Raw genomic sequence first — 20,358 nt, forward strand, 5'->3', positions numbered from 1 at the left:
ATCTTCGAGCCTGTGCCCAGCCGCTGTGTTGTCTGTGGAGTGGGTGGGAGGAGGGAGTGTGGGGGAGGGGGCTATGTACATGGAGGGAGCGGGGAGGGAGTGTGGAGAAAGGGGTTGTGCAAATGTTCTCTGCGTCTTCCGGTGCCCAGCTTTGCTTTTAAGACAGTAGTGGATGGTGAGTGGAAACCTCACAGTTCATCTCTTGACCATTCGGGGGCATAAAAATAGAAAACCATTGTCCTGGCTCTGCCCAGATGCCAGACGACCACCGTGTGCGGCATGCAAAGGGAAGTGGGTAGGGGGTCCAGGTTGGAAGCGCAGCCTGCCTGCCACACCCCTCTCCTGGCCCGAGGCCCCTGCAGGACAAGCACCCTGCAAAGAAGGCCAGGGCTTGGGACAAGGCTGAAGTTGCTCCCACAGCATCTAGCGAGTCAGCACTGCACGAGGGGTGGGGCGAGCTCTGTGTGTTTGTAGGCAAGGTGGGGGGGGGTGGGGGCAGAAAGGCCGCCTGCGGGGGAGCAAGCTTCTTGGCAAACGCCCCAGTTTCCTGAACTGATCCCTGCTCCCTGCCACTGCTCCCAATTCTGTTGTTTCAATAACATCATTTTTATCCACCCCATGGAGAGAGAGAGAGACCGTGTCTTGGAGGGGGCAGGAGGGGGCGGCGGAGGCGAGGGGCAGGGCTAGGGCAAGGGGGAGGGGTGCTAATGGAAAGATGCTGGGGGTCTGGAGGCAGAAGGGACTAGATTTGGGGCGCTCCCTGCTCAAGCAGAGGCAGGGCGGTCCCGGAGCCTGGGTCCCCTGATGACAAAGACAAATACATTAAAATTCTTGCCTCAGAGAAGAATGCAGGATAGGGAGAAGGTTTCATACTCTGTAATAACAGTAGCAGGGTGGGGGTGTGAGGGGGAAGGGGGTTCAGAACCCAGGCAAGTGGCTCCCAGGGGGGTGGTCATTGGCCACCTGCAGCCTCCAGGAACCCCGGAGCCCTGGAGCTGCCCGTTTTGTCACCATCTGGCCTCGGTATGTGCCTGCCCAACCTGGCTGTCGTCACTGCTCTGGCACGGAGAGCCACTTGTGCGGGGAGCTGTGCGTGGTTTGGGGATGCTGCAGCAGGCTCCACCGGAAGGAGGCAGCCCCAGGGGAGCAGGCCCCCTCTTGTCTCCCTCTGCTCCCCCCTCCTCCACACCCCTTCCTCTTCTCTGGAGTGCCTCAGCTCCTCCAGCAGAACTCTCTGTACTCAGTTCAAAGAATGAGCTGACATTGCCCCGACACCAGGGCCCCGGGGTGGGGCTCCCACAAAACCTAGGGCTTGAGCCAATTCTTCCCGTTTCTCCTCTCTTCCCTGGTTGCTCATCTGTCCTAGAAGAGCTGTTACCTCCCAGGGGTCAGTGGGGGCGGGGGGGGTGTTGGGGGCAGGTATCTGTGCTCCTTGGTGGTCTCCTCTATAGGGGGGACACCCCCAGTCTCATATTAATCCACTTGTCCCCACTCTCAGAGAGGGGGAGCCCCTCAAGGTTTTGTCTTTCCCCATTCACGAGGGGCGTCTGTGTTTTCTAACAGTGGCCTCAGGCCTCACTTCCAGATGCCCCCTGCCAGTGGTCAATAGCGTTCTTAGGGTGCTTTAAGTTTCTGCCACGAGAATATAGGTCCTCCAGCTACTCCCCTCTTGGACCCCAGGACAGTCTTAAAAGGGTTCTGGCAGCTCCAGATGGTGAGAGAAGGGAGATGGGGGCCCCTGGTTTGGAATGTCCCACACCACCTGTCCCTCGGCACTTCTGGGGCACGACGCGGGGGGGGGGGGGGGGCATCTGCCCTAGGCCGGAGGAGCTGCCAGCGCTGGGCGTGATGAATGGAGCTGTCCTTCCTCCCCACGGGGGCCTTTGATGTCCTCCCCCTGCCCCCATGGGGAGGGGGCCAGGGCATCAAAGACATTTTTGTGGCCTTAGAGAATCAGATAAAATGCCATCTCACCTGCAGCTGGCTCACCCACCCCTTCTGGCCAGGCCAAGCTGGGGGAGGAACCCGCGCACACACGAGGCCCGGCTGGCTGCAGCGAGCTCTAACCCCTCTTCACCGTCTGCCATCTCACACGTGCACGCGCTGGAGAGCAGACCCCCGCCCCGGCTCCACCGGCTCCTCTCTTGGTCTCATCTCCCGCCCCCGCGATCTTGGGCTTGAGGAAGTGGGACGGCTGGGGAGCTGAAGCCAAGGGTGTCCTCCCTTCTTTCCAGGCCAGGTTGTGGGCAGCGTGGAGGCGGCCCGCCGGGGTCCGACACCCTCCCGCGGAGCACCCCAGGCTGTCCCCCACCCTCCACGCTTGCATCTCCCAGCGCACCATTACCCCCACCCCACCCTACCCCCCTAAACTCCCTCATTCCTGGGAAGTTTTCTCTCTTTACAGTCAACAAACCTGTCAAACGCCTTCCTTCCAGGCCGGCCCCCATTCCTCAGCTCCTCTTCCTCCCCCCAATCCCCCATTCCACCCCACCCACCTCTCTTCTTCCCCGCCCCTCCTTGCCCTGGATTCCCCGCGACCGGGGGGCGGTAGTCCGGGAGAGGCGAGGTGAGGGGGCGAGGCAAGGCAGGCGCGTCCCGAAGGCAGGAGCGCGCACTGGGGGCCCCGCCCCGGCACCCCGCGCCCGCCCCTCTGCGCCTGCCGCCCCGGGGCGCACGGTTCCCTCCCCAGAGTCCCGCCGCCTGACTGTCGCAACTGCCACCCCCCTCCACAACCCCCTCCACTACCCCCCCGCCCCCGGCCCGGCCCGGCCCTGCTCCCCTCCCACCCCCGCCCCCGGCTTTGATTTCTTCTCCCGAGCGAGCTCGGCGGGAGACACAGGCACTCGCTGGCTGCCCCGACCGCTCTCCGCCTCCGCCGCGCCCTCCTCGCCCGGGATGGGCCCCCCCGCTGCCGCCGCCGCCGCCGCAGCCACCACCGCCGCCGGAGCCATCACCTCCCAGCCACCGCCTGGGTTGCCACGCTCGCGCTGACGCCCGGGGCCTCGCGCGCACCGGTCCGCCCGCAGCCTCGCCCCCTGCCCGCGCCCGCCGGCCGTGGAGCGGTCACGATGATGCCGCCCGCGCCCTCCCGACTCGGGTTGCTGCTGCTGCTGCTGCTGTGTCCGGCGCACGTCGGCGGACTGTGGTGGTGAGTATGTCCCGGGCCGCTTCGGGGAGCCACGCGCCGCTCTCCGCTGGCCTCGGAGCGCTCTACCTGCAGGCGGCACACCCACCTCCGCGGGGCAGCTTGGCCAGGGGATGTTGGGAGGGAAGCGCCCGGGGTTCTCCCCTTGGCCTTTGCTAAGGGGATTCTTCCGAGGTGCCACCTTAGATGGTCCACTTGTCTTGAGTTTCCTCCTCCGGTGTGTCCCCTCTCCTCCGGCCCCCCACCAAGTTCTGCGCTCAAGCCAGCTCACCAGGGGATTGGCGGTGGCTAGACAGCCCGGCCAGCAGGGAAGCAGGGAGAAGATCCTTGGTCAGATGTGCCCAGGAAGGAGCGGACAAGGAGGACCCGGGATGGGGCGCAGGAGGGGAATGGATTTGGAGGAGAAAGGAAGGTAGGAAGCCACAAAACAGCCGCCTTCTCGGGGTTCCCTGCAGAGTGGGTGGTGGCGAGAAAGGGGAAACTGAGTCAGGCTTTTTCAACCTCCTCAAGACCCAGGCGCAGGATCCTTGTAGCTGCGGGGCTCTTGGATGGAGCGTGGTGCCAGATGCCCAACGGAACGTGCGGGCACCCCTGGGACATGTGAGGACCAAGGGGCCGGTCGGCACAGGGATGCGAGCGGACCTGCGCACCTGGCGCAAGCTCAGGCTGACACCCGGGCGGCGGGCGTGGGTGCCCGGGGCCCGGCGGGCGTGGGTGCCCGGGCGGCCGGCCGCACTGCCAGCTCCTCCGGGAGCCCGATCCCGCCGACGCTCCCCCTGCATTGCCGCCAACACCCGCCCGCCCGGAATAGCTCGGAGCGGCGTGAGGCCGGACTTGGCCACCAACGCGGCTGACTTAGCCAATCCCAAGGAGGCAGGGCCTTGTCTATTTGCATAGCTCCACATCATTGGCTGGATTCCTACCCTCCACTCCCCTCCTCTTCTATCCCTGGGTTTGGAAGGAGGGATGGGGCAGGCGGATCCCACTCTTCTGAGGCCCAGGAGTGAGATGCCCACACAGGGAGCTAGCTGCTGGCCGCTATCCCTGGGGTGGCAAAGCCATCCCTGGGCGGATGTCAGGAAAGGGGCAATTGGAGGTCAACCCAGGCCCTGGCTAGGGGGCATGCGTCCTTTGCCTCTGGCTCGCTAGAATGGTGCAGGAGCTTTAACAGGCAGATTTGAGCTCTGATGTGCACCATTAAATCTAGGACTTTGGGCAAGTCACTTCCCTTCCCTGTCCCCACACCCCATTGTCTCAATTATTTTTCCTCCGTGGCAGGCCTACTGCTGGGAGGATTGGGAAAGTTTACAACATGATTAGACACTAGGAAGTATTCTTCATGGTCCAGCTTCTCTTGACTAGGTATCCCAGGGGTGGAAATGCATTTAAATTTAGGGGCCAGCATTGTGGTGTAATGGGTTAAGCTGCTGCCTGCAATGTTGGCATGCCATATGGCTGCCAGTTTGAGTCCTGCCTCTCCAATTAATTCAACTCCTTGCTAATGTGCCTAGGAGAGCAATGGAAGACAGTCCAAATCATTGGGCCTCTGCACTTATGTGAGAGACCTGGAAGAAGCTCCTGGCTCCTGGTTTCATCCTGGTTCAGCCCTAGCCTTTGTGGCCATCTGGGTAGTGAACCAACAGATGGAAGATCTCTCTAACTCTGCATTTCAAATGAATCTTTTTTTTTTTAAATAAAAATTTCAATGTAAAAATCCAGGGTCCCAACATGACCTTATAAAGGGATCTCTTCGTCTCCCCAAACACATCTCTTTCCTAACTTGGTCCTCTCTGAGAGCCTGAGGTCAGTCTGTCCCCTTTCCATCTGTCTACCTGGTTATCATTCTTATAGTCAAGATGCCACTTCCTCCATGGACCTGTCTCCTTGTCCCTATTTCTTTGCTATCTCTGCACTCTCGCAGCACGCCTTGCTCTAGGCAACCAGGCCAGGAGTGACTTCACCTAGCTAACCCTTGTCTCTTCTTGGCAGAGCTTTTGGGGCTGAGGTCCTGAGACACACGATAAGTGGTGGAGATGGGGGTGTGGGGTGGCTGATTTACCTGTCTGGAGCTTGTGTCTGCCTGGGAGGTGGGGGTGTGTCCTTTTCTTCAGGAGGGGCTGGATGGGAACCATGCCAGGCAGGGTGTCTGTGTGGGTGGGGGAAGCAGAGTGACCTGGACCCCTGGAGGCTGACCCTGAAGCTGGGAAGTCAGGAGGAGGGAGAGGAGGGGGAGGAGGGGAGGTGGGCAGGTGTGGGAGAACACAGAGACCTTCATGGCCACAGCTGCAGGGCCGGCAGGGCGAAGAGAGTGTGGCTGGGGCGATAAGGTGCCTGCTGAGCGCCTTGCTCAGATGTGTCCTGTCTCTCCCACCTGCTCTGGCCTCTCGCTTGCCTGTGGCTATTTTTGACACTTCATTCCTTGATCTTTGCTTCCACTCCTGTTTCATTTGCCCCCTTTTGTCGCCCTCCATGGGCCTAGGAACACTCAGTTGTCTGACAGACCCTGACCTGATAAGGAAAGGATCCCCCTACCCACCCATGGAGGTTCTCCCACCTTTCTGTCCGGCCCCAACCCCCATTCCTCTCCCCTCCCCTGCAGTCCAGTGCCTCTCCCATCTGTGACCATATCTTTGTGCATTACAGAATTCCAGATTCCAGCAGCCTGGCCAGGCTCTCTGGAGGTCATGGGGTCCCCTGCCTCTAGGCCATACAGCCTGCGATCTGGCCCTCACAGTCCCGTCTGGAGAGGGAAGCACACAGAGCCAGAAGCCATAACTTCCCCGTCTCCAGCTCCCCTCTACTCCCCTGCCCAGCCCTCTCCTAGGAAGTCCTTTCCAGTGCCTGACCCATCTTGATCTCCATCAGGGGACATAGAAAAGAACTCATTGCCCTAGAACACACAAGTCCCTCTCCCTTCTCTTCTCTTCCTTCTCCTCTGTTTTAGATTTCCAAGGAAGGAAACTAACCCTGTCCTTTGTTCCACTGGAAGAACATCCCCAGATCCCCTCCCTCATCCAACCCAGTTTGCCTTTTGCCCCCACCCCCTGCTTCACCTGTGGAAAGCGGATAGCACCTAGAGGCCAGGGACAACCTCAGTTTGAACCCATAGGAGGGCGGGGAGGGACCCCAGCTCCTGCCCAACACCCAGGCTTGTCAGTGGCCACCCTTTCCCACCTTGACTTTATCTGCGACCCCTGGCCCTGATCTGGCCCTCTCCAAGCCCGAGGGGCATGGGATGGGGGTGGAGTGTCCATCCTTCCGTCCCCTCCAACTCCCAACAACCCTCCCCCAGGCCTCTCTGTTTGGCAGCTTCCCATGCAGGAAGACAATGAGGCTGTGAGCAGAAAAGGGCAAGGGCAGAAGGAAGCTGTTTCTATCCAGGCCAGTGCATGCCCTGAGCCCTCCAGAGTCCTGGCACTGTGACACATCCTGGGCATACAGTCCCTCCTAAATCAGGAGTTGGTGGGGGGAGGCCACAGGGAAGCCTCTCCCCATGGCCCCGAGAGGGGGGAGAGAGCTCTAGAATGCTCACCTAGTGGAGGAATGCAGCCCTGGAGGCAATGAGGAGGGGGTCATGCTGACAGTAGGGTGCCTGGCCAGGGTACTGTGGACTGTGAGAGTGTCTCCTAGGCTGCAGAGATGAGATCTCTCCCTAGCTCCCTGTCAGCCCTCTCCAGGAGTGGGCTCATCATCCCCACCAGACAGCTGCTCCCCTAGCTCTGAGCTGGCTGTTACATCTGCATAGTGGATCTAGAAAGGAATCAGAGCTCATCTGGCCCCATAGTCTCATGGAGCCAAGGAAGACAGCCAGGTCCAAGGGACAGGAGGTGACTTGCCCAATACTGCTCAGATCAGAATGCTGGGAGCTGAAAGCTGGCAGTGCTTTTTAGTGCAGTGGGGGTCGGGGGCTCAGCAAAAGGGTCCAGGGCCTCCCCCACATTCACCATGCCTTGCTTGAATGGGCACTCCCACCCCATGGAGGAAGTTAGAAAGCATCTGACAAATGTTCTCCAGGTGTCCAGTGGACAACCATGCTGTCGATTGCTTTGCCTCCTGAGGCCCTACCATTGGGAAGTCCTTTGGAACAGTTGCAACATGTGTCAAGAAGAGTGACAAGGGGCACAGGGAAGGTGATAGGATGGAGTAGGGGAGGGGTGGGGGTGGGATGAGGGCTGGTGGGCAGTGGGGAGGCAGGAGTTAATAGAGCCAGAGCTGGGGCATCACTGACTTTGATGTGGTGGTTGGGATGGGGGCTGGGGGAGGGGGAGCAGTAATTATGGAGTTAGACAGAGCAGGACAGGACAGGCGGGCGAGCACAGGCCCGCAGCCTCAACAGCCGTCAGGCAGCATTTTTCTACCCCTTCTCCACCACCCACCTCCCCCACCCCCGTGCAGCCCCCACCCACAGCCCCAGGGCTCAGGGCTCCCTCTGCCGGTTCCTGGGAGGTGGGGTCAATTAGGGACCTTGAGGGTAGGGGTTGGGGAGTGGGAAAGAGGGAGGCCAGGAAGGAGACCCAGCAGACTGGAGGCTGGACATCCTAGAGGATCTGTGATACTGGGGGGTCAACAGCACATTGCAGTGGTTGCTGGGGAAGGAGAAAGGAATAGAGGGTGTTTTGGGGTCCTGAGCAGGGCTGGTGGCAGAGGCAGGGATCCTGAATGTGAAGTAAGCATAGAATTCGGAGCCTGAATCCCAGGGAGACCAAAAATGTTGCAGTGGCTAGCAGGTGGGCATGCTTTGCACCTGCCAGTTGGGAAACTGAGATGCAGAAGGCTTTCCATCTCATTGTCCATTCAACAAGTGCTAAGTGGTGACTCTACCTGCCTGGGGACTCACCACCACACCAGTGCAAGCCAAGGCAAAGCCAGCTCCAGCCCCAGGTCAGTGGGTGCTCTGAGTCTGCGTGCTCATGCTCCCCTGGATCTGAGAGCCCTGATGTGAGCTTGGAGAGATACCGGCTAAGATCTTAGTGACTTAGAGATGCAAAGGGGATAGCTCTGCATCCAGAAGTGTAGGAGTGTGGTCAGGGATGGATTCAGAGCTAGACAACTGTGCTAGGGTGGAGAAGGACAGGAGAAGCAACCTGAGGTCTTTCCATACCTGATGTACCATATCCAGCCAGTGTTATTCCATTTTGACCACCTTTGTCTCTAACTTGTCACTACTGAATGGCTGAGGGCTGTCACCTCTCCTCTGATTGGCTAACCTGTGGGCAAGGGTGGCCCCTAGGGGATGAGCCATGGGATCACCCTGCATGAACTCTAGAACTCTTTGAGTTTCTGAACCAGAGAACAACATGTGGGTTAGTCCAGAACCGTGGGGCCATCAGAGCTTTGTCTACAAGCATGGTTACTAGGAACTGACCAGTTCCTGATGCCACCTCATATTGGTCCCACCACCTATGGACCGGTGGAGGGAGATCTTGGTGTGGGCCGGGCTAGTTAGAATAGCCAGCCTGAGGCTTTTCCTTTCTTGTTTGCATTTATTTATTTTAATTGGAAAGGCAGATTTGCAGAGGAGAGACAGAGAAAGATGTTACATTCACTGATTCACTTGCCAAATGGCTGAAACAGCTAGAGCTGAGCAAATCTGAAGCCAGGAGTCAGGAGCCAGGAGCCTCTTTCAGGTCTCCAACGTGGGTACAGGGTCCCAAGGCTTTGGTCCATTCTCTACTAAGATTCCCAGGCTAAAAACAGGGAACTGGATGGGAAGTGGAACAGCCAGGAATTGGTACCCGTATTGCACACTGGCACCTGCAGGTAGAAGATTAGCCAACTGGGCCATCACAGTGGCCCCATGCATCCTGGGTTCTTTAAGAGCTGTTCTCAGCTTGACTTTATCCAGGAAGGACTTTGATTAGCACCTGAGACCCTAAGTATCTTGCGCTCCTTACCACCACCAAGCAAATTCTTCCCATGTGGCTCCTCTTACCCTGTTGAGCTCAGGCCAGGAGCTGATTCCCTAAAGGAGCAGAAAGGAAGGAAGGAAAGTAGAGGTCAGGGCAGGGGGGCAGGGTGAGGGGGGACACAGGGGTTATTCCTTGAGGTTAACCCTAGAGCAGGTGGGTGAGCCTCTTGCGCAAACATCTGGGTTTCCTGAAGGCCCAACAGGAAAGCTGCCCTGGAGGGCTCAGTTTACTCAGAGCCCGTGGACACCAGGGCCCCAAAGGGAGGCTGCATGCCTCCCTTCCCCAGCCGTCTCAGCCACGCCCCTGCTACAGTTTTGTTTCCATGTAGTTAGGATGGGAGCAAGGACAAGAGGCCAGGCGGGTTGGCTACTCCCTTGGGATCCTCGCTGCTACCATTGCCCATCCCTTCTCTCCACCAGCTTTTGTAAACAAGGCTGGTTCCCAGACAGCCAGCCAGCCTGGGAAGCCAAACCCAGGCTAGGCTTAACTCTCAGAAGGACCAGCATACCCCGCAACCCTAGGGCCTTGCCCTTCCTGCTCCCCACGAGCCCACTCCTCACCAGTTTCTGGGAAGCAGACAAGGTCAGGAGGTTTCCACCATTGCCCTGCTTTCTGGGGGGTGGCAGGGAGAAGGACAGAATGACCTTGGGAGGATGAGGCCAGCCAACCTTGGGAAAGTAGGGAGGTTAGCAGAGGATGGAGTGGGGCGGCACTGGGAAACTTGGCAGCAGTAGTAGGGTGAGGGAGATGAGTGGGTGGAGACCCAGACTCCCAGATAAAGTTGAGATGCACAGGTGCTGAGAACGGAGCTCCTGCCTGTCTCCTTGTGGGGAAGCAGCTGCTCACGGACATGAATGAGGAGTCACAAAGGACAGGTGGACAGGAGCCTGAACTTGAGAGAGGGTCTTCTCTCTAAGTGGCTCGCTCATGCATTCAGAGACGTGTTGTCTCACATTCCTACACAGAGGTCTCACAACAAACACGTTTTCATAATAAGCATGGGAGGAACTATGGATCTGGGAGAAAAAGCAGCGTTGCAGTGTAAGATAGCCCTAACGTTCCAAAGTTCATGGTTATGTTGGCCAAACCTGTGCAGCTGTGCCAGAAACTGCCTCAAATCCTTTATACAACAGGGTGGGCTAGGTGGGTGAAGGGGGCCTAGAGATTGATGGATGGAAAGACAGAGGCAGGTCAACTCTCAAAGGTTATAGGCCATTGTGAACCCCTCCTCTGAACCCACTTCCCACTGCTCTGTCCATCAGTTCTCAGAGGGCGCAGGCTGAGGCTAGGCAGCCCCTAAACCTGCTGGGAAGAAGATCTGGACTGTCTTTCCTCCAGGATGTCTGGATCCATAGCTGCTTGAGTGGGGGTGATGCCAGCACTGTGTCTGTGACCCTGTGTGTCTGTCTGTGACCCTATATATGTGTCTGTCTCTGTGTATATCTTTGTCTCTGTGTGTGTGTCTTTGTGTGTTAGCTGACCTTGAGTGTCTGAGCCTACACATCTTCCTGCAACCACTTCTTCAAGCGTCTCTCCCCAGTGTGGAGAGCTGTGCCTTCAGACCTGAATTCTTTTTGTTGCTATTCCAGAGCATTCCATCTCATTGTTGTGCAGCCAGAGCATGCCTGGGCAGCTTGTTCTTGTGGAACAAATGGGGACAGAGGGGTAGATATGCGCTGAAGCAAAACCAAGAAGGACGCCATCTGAACCTTTTGCACTTACCCGCCATCTTGCTCTACATTTCTCTCTCCTGCTGCCCTTCTCCCACTTAGCATCTTTCCTGTCCAGGATCTGAAGTTGGCTTGGAATATTTTAGCTTCAAGCCACCCTGCCCACTCAGTCCTCCAGGACAGCCCAATCCTCAGAGCTGAGCAGTCTACTGATAGTAGTTGCTCCTGCTGCAAACGCCTCACTGCTTTTCCCATCCAGAGTGCAGTATAGGGAAGCCAAATGACCACCTCTTGGCAGGTGCAACCAAGGCCAGCAGTGGAGTGAGTCCCCAAAGTGAAGGACTGCCCATGAGGCCTTTCACCACCAAGGTACACTTTATACCCCTCCACAGTCTATGACATCGCAACAGGACTTGACTCAGCAAACCTTGGAGCCAGAGAAGGACCGGTCTTACCTACATCCCTCCAGTGTTTGGGGAATTGAATCCCAGCTCCTTTCTGCTGCTGTCCAAGTTCAAGGGAATTATATCAGAGTGGGAGGACTCATCTGCCATGCTACAGGAGAAGCTTGGGCCAGAGAGGGAGCAGGACTTGTCAGATATGCCATTCCCAAGTGGTCTAGCATCTCTACATTGGGCTCAACCTAAAGGATTTTCACATTAGGTCTACTTAATGCCAGTTGCCTTCACCTTGTGTTAAATGCCTATAGGGATTTAAAAATGCATATTTATTTGAAAAGGAGAGAGAGAGAGAGATCTTCCATTTACTGGTTCACTCCCCAAATGGCTGCAATGGAGCTAAGTCAATCCAAAGTCAGGAGCCTGAAGCTTCTTCCAGGTGTCCCACATGGGTGCAGGGTCCCCCACACCTGGACCATCTCGTACTGCTTTCCCAGGTGCTTTAGCAAGGCGCTGGAGCAGAAGTGGAGTGACCAGGATTTGAATTGGTGGCACCCATCTGCGTAGGCTTAACCAGCTATAGGGATTTTTGAAGGAAGAATGCACAGAAGGCCTCCTACTGTAGCAATTTTCCATCTGGAGTCTAGTTAGGAGGGGCGTGGGTGGGAGTAGTAAGAGATACAGGGACAATCTGATTCGGTCTCAGATGGGGGCTAGGCTGGGGAAGCAGGTCCCAGCTTCTAGCCAAAGAATGTGCCCTGGCCTGGCTCTCCTCCATCTCTAAGCCCCTGGCTGAGTTATACCCCTCCCTTGCCCTTCTCTGCTTCCCAGGGCTGTGGGCAGCCCCTTGGTCATGGACCCCACCAGCATCTGCAGGAAGGCCCGGCGGCTGGCCGGGCGGCAGGCGGAGCTGTGCCAGGCTGAGCCGGAAGTGGTGGCAGAGTTAGCCCGGGGCGCCCGGCTTGGGGTGCGAGAATGCCAGTTCCAGTTCCGCTTCCGCCGCTGGAACTGTTCCAGTCACAGCAAGGCCTTTGGGCGCATCCTGCAGCAGGGTCAGTGTGTGCAGCCTGGGACCTGCATGGGGTTGGGGGGGGCGGGGTGAAGGTGGGGGTGGGCAGCTTTCTTCCTGCAAGCGGCAGTTGGAGGAGAGGGAATATGGTCTGGAGAGAGGCAGGGTATCACTTCCCTGTCTATCCAGGAGTCTTCTGCCCTCCCTTGTCCCTCTGCCCCCCTGCACTCTCCACCCCTCTCAGCTGCCAGCATCCTCTTCCTCCCCTGCACCCCCCAGCACGCGCTGACTGCCTCTCCCCGCAACTGCAGATATCCGAGAAACGGCCTTCGTGTTCGCGATTACCGCGGCAGGTGCCAGTCACGCAGTCACGCAGGCCTGCTCCATGGGTGAGCTGCTGCAGTGTGGCTGCCAGGCTCCCCGCGGGCGGACCCCGCCCCGGCCCTCCGGCCTGCCGCCTCCAGGCACCCCGGGACCCCCGAGCCCCGTGGGCCCGGCGGACGCCAGCGCTGCCTGGGAGTGGGGAGGCTGCGGCGATGATGTGGACTTCGGCGACGAGAAATCGAGGCTCTTCATGGACGCACAGCATAAGCGAGGGCGCGGGGACATCCGCGCACTGGTGCAGCTACACAACAATGAGGCAGGCCGCCTGGTGCGTGCGGGGAGTGCGTTGGGCGGGGGTGGGAGGGGCGGTGGTGGTGGTGGTGGTGGTGGCTATGGTGCTTGGAGGGCGCACGCTGGTGAATCTGGCCCAGAGGACCGGCGTTCACAGGCTAGCTGGGGCAGAGGCACGTGGGCAGGTGGCCAGCATGGATGGAGTGGTCACTTTGGGGTCTGGGAGGGCTTGATGCTGAGTGGTAAGGTACGGGAAGGACACTCAAGGAACAGGACTGAGGGCCCCTGGGGGAGGGGCCCTGAAACTGACACAAGACAGCTGAAGCACGGGGTTGGTGCCAGGGAATGGGCAGGGGAGGGAGGCAGGAAGGTGGCAGGGAGAGGAGACTGGGGCTAAGCTATGGTATCTGGCACAGCAAAAGCAGGGGGAGGCCTGTAAAGGGGCTAGAACATGCCCACGGGCAGGTACAGGAGCAAAGGGTTAGAGCCCATCACTGCTACCCCCATCCCCTGCCCCGCCACCAGGTACCAGGGTGGTCACACTGAAGCCAGGAAAGCTGGGAGTGATTCTGCCTGGCAACTCCAGATTAGGGGTCACCTGGCCAGAGCCCTGGCCTCCTGTCCCCTCCTCCTTTGCAAGAAGAGGTCCCTTAGAAGCACAGGTGGAGGCAGGAAGAAGCCTGCTCAGGCAGAAGGTTCTAGAAGGTGGCAGGCAGGGACCACCCCAGGGAGTAGAAAGGGCACGTTAGTCTGAAAATCAAGTTGCCCCCTTTTCAGGCTCCGTCCTCACTACAGCACTCTCTTGCACCCCGTGCCACGGTTCCTGGGTGCTCTAGGGACAACCTCCAGCCTCTTTCCCCCACGTCCCCATCCACAACCTATGTCCTCCAGGGTTTGGACCTGAGGAATGGGGCAGGCAGGGAGGAAGGGGTCCACACTGGAATATCCGGACAGGCACACATACCTGTCGGGAAGGTTGGGGAGGGGTAGCCGACACAGATGCCCAGACGGCTGGCTCTGCGGCTCTGTCTTGGCTCAGCCCGCCCTGGGGTCCTGGGGAGGCCGGGCTGGCAGGATGGCTGCCCCGCCCCCTGTCCTGACCCCCCCTCCACTCTGCGCTTATCTCGGCCTTGCCACCGCCCCCTCCCCACTGCTCCCCTCAGACTTATAAGCCGCCTCCATTCGCCCTGTCTCATCTGATCCCTGCAGGCCGTGCGGAGCCACACGCGTACCGAGTGCAAGTGCCACGGGCTGTCGGGCTCGTGCGCCCTGCGCACCTGCTGGCAGAAGCTGCCACCGTTCCGCGAGGTAGGCGCGCGGCTGCTGGAGCGCTTCCATGGCGCCTCGAGAGTCATGGGCACCAACGATGGCAAGGCCCTGTTGCCCGCCGTGCGCACACTCAAGCCACCCGGCCGCGCCGACCTCCTCTACGCCGCCGACTCGCCTGATTTCTGCGCCCCCAACAGACGCACCGGCTCACCGGGAACGCGCGGCCGTGCCTGCAACAGCAGTGCCCCGGACCTCAGCGGCTGCGACCTGCTGTGCTGCGGCCGCGGCCACCGTCAGGAGAGCGTGCAGCTCGAGGAAAACTGCCTGTGTCGCTTCCACTGGTGCTGCGTGGTGCAGTGCCACCGCTGCCGCGTGCGCAAAGAACTCAGCCTCTGCCTCTGACCCGGACTGCGCTGGGGTCGCTTCCCTGCGCACCTGCCGCACCTCTGCGCTTGGCCAGGGGGCGCTGTCCCGGCCAAGCCGCTCCCTGACCACAAAAGAAAAAAAAAAAAGAAGAAGAAAAAGAAAAAGATAAGAAAAGAAAAGTCCTCGCGGTGGGGCCGGCCTCTTGAAACAATGAGGCCCTGGGTCTTGGATGTATCCATACTCACGCAGGACCCGGAGAGCCGGATATCCTCCCCGCCTCACTCCTTGACTCTGAAAGGGTATCCTGGGCCTTGCTGGGTCAGACTGTGGAGACCCCCTTCTTAGCCCCCAGGTGGTAACCGGAAGGCCAGCCCTAGCAGGTGGGGCTCTGGCGGGGTTGGGGAGAGGGGCATGAGTTTAGCATCAATAAAGATATTTAAAGCAGCAGCGCAGGGCCCACAGTTTGAGAGGGCGTGGCCTGTTGGCCTAGCCAGCAGAGAGAGAGGTTGCTTTGGTAGAGCTAGCATCCGTCAGCAGGCTTCTCACACCACCTCCAGGCGGCTCTTCTGGAATCCCTGCCTCTCTCTCTTTAGCGTGCTCCTTCTCCCTCCTGTCCGACACTGAGTGCCTGGGTCTGCAAGCCACGAAAGGACCAGCAACGTCTCTTGAGAGGAACAGTAAGGGGCCCAGGAAAGGACCAGCAATGTCTCTTGAGAGGAACAGTAAGGGGCCCAGGAAAAGGCTCGGCCTTCCAACTTGCCCTTCTCTGGATGTTTAGGAGCTTAAAAACTTCAGGGCCTGCCCAGTGTGACAGCTCAGTGGCTAAGTCCTCGCCTTGCAAGTGCCAGCATCCCATAACGGCACGGCTTCATGTTCCAGCTGCTCCGCTTCCCATGCAGCTCCTGCCTGTGGCCTAGGAAAGCAGTGAAAGATGGCCCAGAACTTTGGGATTCTGGACCTGTGTGGGAGATCCAGAAGAGGCTCCTGGCTCCTGGCTTTGGATCAGCTCATCTCTAGCCAGTGTGGCCAGTTGGGCAGTGAACCAGAAGATCTTTCTTTCTGTTACTTGTTCCTTCTGTAAATATACCATTCCAATAAAATAAATAAATCTTTAGAATAAAGAAACTTCAGGGCCAACCAAGTACATAGGATCAAAAGATTTCAAAAAATTATTTATTTGTGGATTGAATAATTAAAAGGGAAGAGTTATAGAGAGGGAGAAGAGCCATCCATCGCTTCAGTCCCCAAATGGACACAATGACTAGGCCAGGAGCAGGCCAAAACCTGGAACCAGGAGCTTCTTCTGGGTGTCCCACATGGGTGCAGAGACCCACCATGGGCCATCCTCTGCTGCTTTCCCAGCTGTATTAGCAGGGAGCTGGATGGGAGTGGAGCAGCTTGCCCCCACGACCAGCAGTTTTTCTTTTCTTTCTAGTTTGTAGTCTAAGCATTTACTTCCTCCAGCCCACTCTCTTGGAACTGTCTTCATTTAAGCTTAATAGTAAACGGCCCTGATGGAGAGGGCACCAGCTCCACTTTCATCACACACAGCTGGCAGGGCTGCCTGGGAAGATTCCACCGCTCAGAGAAAGTGGGCAGCAGGAAGGTGCAGTAGTACCCAGTTGCTAAGTCCTTCAGTGGGAGGACAGCAGGGCCTGCACCTCTCCCAGGTCCTCGCTGTAGGCTTCCTGGTATTCATGCGGCTTGAGCGTGATCACTCAAGTGGGGCGCCTGGAACCTGCAGCTGAACCCCTGTCTCTCTTCCAGGGGATATACACATAGGGTAGATTCCAGTCCTCACACATTACTGGGAGGTGGCAGTATATCTCAATGGGCAACGTGTCTCCTGCCAAAACCATGATCCCCTTCTCGTCTTTGTTGACAAACTTGTACACCTCCTTCATCCTGCGCAGAACCTGCTTCTGCTTCACCTCTTTCTTGAAGTACTTGTAAAGCTTCTGTGTGAGGTGGCAGGAAGCCAGGGGCAGCGTGATGGGTTCAGGTTGACCAGCAGCTCCTGGTAAGTGCACTCCCTACAACACACCTCCGCCTGGGCCTCCAGCCAGTGGAAATCAGCCTTTACTTTTTGATCAGCAGTTTTTTCCGATCACACTGACAGAGAAGGCCAGGCTGTCCCAAGGCTCCCCAACCTCATGGTTCCTCATGGGAAACTGCTGGTAAAGGTGGAGCAACACAGAATGCTCCAAGCTCCTGCCTCTGTCTTCCTGCAAAAAGGATGGGGAGGGCGGATGGCAGGGAGGACAGTCACAGACCTGGGGCTCAGAGCTCCTGCTGCCAGCATCCACAAACCGCAATGGGCAATTTCCCCCCTCACCCTCCACCTCCCCGCCCAGGGAAGCCGGAGTGAGCTTTGGATTCAGCCCCTCCGAGCTGACACTGGGGCTGCTGCTTAGTTTACAATGTAGGGCTGACCTAGCCTCAGTTTCCTTCGCCCCTGTACAATGGGGTTATCACCTAGCTATAGCCATGCACTGCTGCCTTAGAAACACTCCCCAGAGAATTATGCTAGGGATGATTTGAGTCAGGAATTGGTCTGAACTCAGCCAGCTGGTTCTGCTCCCTGTGGGCTGGGGTCATTCCCATGCTGTGTTCTGCTGGGCCAGGGCTCAGCCTGGGCTGGGCTAGGGTTGGGCTGAGCTGGATGGCCCCGGGAGGCTGCAGGACCTGAGTCCCATGGGTCTCCTTCTGTCCACATGGAAGTGAATGTCTGACCACTCCCGTTCCTGTGAGGAGGTTTGGGCTTCCAGCTTTCCAGAGACAAGGTATTACTGCCACTCTCAGCCAAAACAGGTCAGTCACAGAGTCAGCCCACGCTCAAAGGGAGGCGAAGTAGGGCAATCCCTCAAAGCGACAAGGAATGGCACAGTCAGCTTCCTGCCTCTATAGCATGATTGGAGGGGGTGGGGTTTACTTTTGAGGAATGAAAAAGCACACTTGGAATGGGCCTTGGATCACAATGATTTAAGTCACTGCTTGGGACACCCACATCCTACATCAGAGGGTCAATTTGAGTCCTGGTTGCTCCGCTTTTTCTTTTTAAGGTTTATTTATTTTGAAAGTCAACTTCCAGAGAAAGAGAGAAAACTCTTCCATCTGCTGGTTCACTCCCCCAGATGACCACAGTGGCCAGCACTGGGCCAGGTGGGAGTTGAGATCTTCATCCGGGTCTCCCACATGGGTGACAGGAGCCCAAATAACTGGGCCGTCTTCCACTGCTTTCCCAGGCACATTAGCAGGGAGCTGGATGGGAAGTGGAGTAGCCAGACAAAAACTGACACTCAATTGGGATGCTGACATAGTGGTGGCTTGACCCACTACACCCCAGTGCTGCCCCCATCCCCGTCCCATTTCTGATTCAGCATCCTGCTAATGTGTCTGGAAAGCAGCTGAGGATGGATCAAGTATTTGAGTCCATGCCACCCCTGGGAGACACCTACATGGAGCTGTGGTTTCTGGTTGCCACCTGTCTCAGACGTGGCTCTTATCGGGCATTTGGGGCCTGAATCAGTAGATGGCTGTCCTCTCACTGTCTCTCCCTCCCTCTACCTCTGCCTTTCAAAGAAACAAGTCTGCAAAAAAAAAAAAAAAAAAATTCAGAGCATAAGACAGACCTGACATTCATGAGGATGGGGAGGAAAAACTCAGCCCAGCATTGGCGCAATAATAATTTGCTTAATAAAGGTAGTGGATATGAGAATGGAGATAACTTGAAGCTTGGTGGACAAGCTCTGACTTCTAGTGGAGATACTTACCTGACAGAGAACTGAACAACCACCCAGGAGGCCCAGGGTCAAGTATCAATTCAGGCACAGTTGAACCAGGGTCTAAATGATGTCACAGCTCTCCACTGGGCCCCTGCCAACAACAATCTCTGCCTTTTTTTAAAAAAAAAAAAATGTTTATTTATTATTGGAAAGGCAGATCAGATTTATAGAGAAAAAGAGATAAAAATCTTCTATCCACTAGTTTACTCCCCAAATGGCTGCAACGGCCAGAGCCAAACTGATCCGAAGCCAGAATTCCCACACAGGTGCAGGGTCCCAAGTCTTTGGCTCATCCTCTACTGCTTTCCTAGGCCATAAGCAGAGAGCTGGATGGGATGGAACATGAATCGGTACCCATATGGGAAGCCAGCACTTGCAAGGTGAGAATTTAGCCCAATCTCTCTTTGCACACTGGTCCCCTTCTCTCCATCGCAGAGTTGTTTTGTTTGCTGGTTTGTTCAGCTTGGGCATGTGCCAAGCCCTGAACCAGAATGATGTGTTAGCATGACTCAGAGAGCAGCCTCCAGAATCACAAAGCGTGGGGAATGGGATGGGGGATGGCATATATGGCAGGGAGGGAGAAGAGCTCTTCAAAGGACAGACCCCAAGCCTGGCTTCCAGGCTATCTGTCCCCCACGCCTATGTCTACCCTATGGTCTAGCACAGTCCTCAAGGATCACGGCAGGGAGGAGGTGCCCAGCAGGATGCAGGGGGAAGGCAGGGCAGCTGGGCTTTCCATCTGCTTGCTCCTGGCTCCTTTGGAGTGTAACACTTGAGCTTCAACGAAGGGCCATGGACCGACCATTTGGACAGGTGGAGAAGCAAAGCTTCTAGAAGGCAGGGTTTATAACCACCAGCTTACCTTTAGATTCTTCACCTTTGGGCGGAAATTTTTACAAAATGACCTGCACTTTTTTCTTTTTCTTTCTTTCTTTTTTTTTTAAGACTTTTTAAATTGGAAAGTCAGATATGCAGAGAGGAGGCGGGACAAAGAGGAAGATCTTCAGTCTGATGTTTCACTCCCCAAGCAGCCCAATGGCCAGAGCTGAGCCCATCCAAATCCAGGAGCCAGGAGTCTCGTCCAGTTCTCCCAAGTGGGTGCAAAGTCCTAAGGACTTGGGCCGTCCTTGACTGCTTTCCCAGGCCACAAGCAGGGAGCTGGATGGGAAGCGGGACACCAGGGTTAGGATCTTGGAGATGCTAAGTGAGGACTTTAGCCACTAGGCCACCACGCTGGGCCCATGACCTGCACTTTTCAACGAGACCACCAGAGGGCGCATGGAGTCCAACTTCCCCACCACAGACAGGCTCTGCTAACATCTGGGGTCAGGAGAGAGGAGGGGGCAGGAAAGGGTGGAACTGAGGAGCTAGGAGATCACTGTGCAGCTTGGGTCAAGCTGACAGACTGTTCTGGATCCTCTGGGTCAGCCCAGACAGGGATACCAGCAACTCATCTCCACTACTTCCAGGTCCTGTGGGGCCGAAATGGCGTAGGGGGATGCCTGGTGCCAGAGAAACTGGGGCAAGTGGCATGGCCACTACCCCAGCAGGCAGGCTACAAGCAGCTCACGGGAAGTGTCTGCAGTGAAAAACCTCGTTTGTGAGCTTGGCCTTGGTCAAATCAGTCGATCTGTCTGGTGCTCGGTCTGGGGTGTCCAGTAACTTCTTGGTTCAGGGTGGGAGTGAAGTTCATCTTTTAAAATGCTACTCATGCTGGAGGCGTAGCTTCTGTGGTCAAGCTCTGCAGAGGTCTAGGAGCTGCCTTCTGTATAGGCATGACAACCCAGGAAAATGATGGCCCATGATGGCTCTGGACCCTGGCACTGCTATCTGGGAGGGGGTGGGAAAAAATCCCAGCCCCACCCCCACCCCCAGCCTCACCACTTCTCCCTGTGCCCAGCTGCTTAGCCCCAAGCACAGTCTGAGCCATTGAGGTTCCCCACTGGCTGAGTGGCAGGAGACATGTGGAAGTGGGGAGATGGAGGCGGAGCACAGACGCATCCAGATGTGTGCATGACCACCTCGGGGACAGCAGGCGGCAAGCAGGCAAATGGGGAAGGAGACCTGCCTCTCAAGCTGTGCCCACCCAATGCGCACCAGGCATTTGGGAAGCCTGGGGCAGCAAGCAGTTGCCCTCACCTGGTTGAGGGCTGCTGATCCCAAAACCTACACAGCAGTGCCAGGAGCCCCAT

At 57.3% G+C, this 20,358-nt stretch overlaps 1 protein-coding gene and 1 pseudogene across 1 annotated transcript; one reads left to right on the top strand and one right to left on the bottom strand.

Annotated features, from left to right (window-relative positions):
• Positions 1–3,068: 3,068 nt before the first annotated feature.
• On the top strand, positions 3,069–14,494 carry WNT6 (Wnt family member 6). The gene is made up of 4 exons (XM_040986412.1): positions 3,069–3,148; positions 11,954–12,174; positions 12,443–12,783; positions 13,956–14,494. Exons 1-4 carry the CDS (start codon positions 3,069–3,071, stop codon positions 14,415–14,417), a joined length of 1,104 nt encoding a protein of 367 aa, XP_040842346.1. The 3' UTR covers positions 14,418–14,494.
• A 1,483-nt stretch (positions 14,495–15,977) lies between these two features.
• On the bottom strand, positions 15,978–20,358 carry LOC121160556 (annotated as a pseudogene).

Source organism: Ochotona curzoniae, unplaced genomic scaffold (assembly GCF_017591425.1).
Source record: "Ochotona curzoniae isolate NIBS_2020 unplaced genomic scaffold, NIBS_Ocur_1.0 contig_4514, whole genome shotgun sequence".
NCBI lineage: Eukaryota > Metazoa > Chordata > Mammalia > Lagomorpha > Ochotonidae > Ochotona > Ochotona curzoniae.

Bases quoted from the DNA above. Each gene is read 5' to 3' on its own strand.
- WNT6 (XM_040986412.1), top strand. From the start codon at position 3,069: ATGATGCCGCCCGCGCCCTCCCGACTCGGGTTGCTGCTGCTGCTGCTG. The intron at 3,149-11,953 runs GTGAGTATGTCC...TCTGCTTCCCAG, and splicing joins CACGTCGGCGGACTGTGGTG to GGCTGTGGGCAGCCCCTTGG. The intron at 12,175-12,442 runs GTCAGTGTGTGC...CCGCAACTGCAG, and splicing joins TGGGCGCATCCTGCAGCAGG to ATATCCGAGAAACGGCCTTC.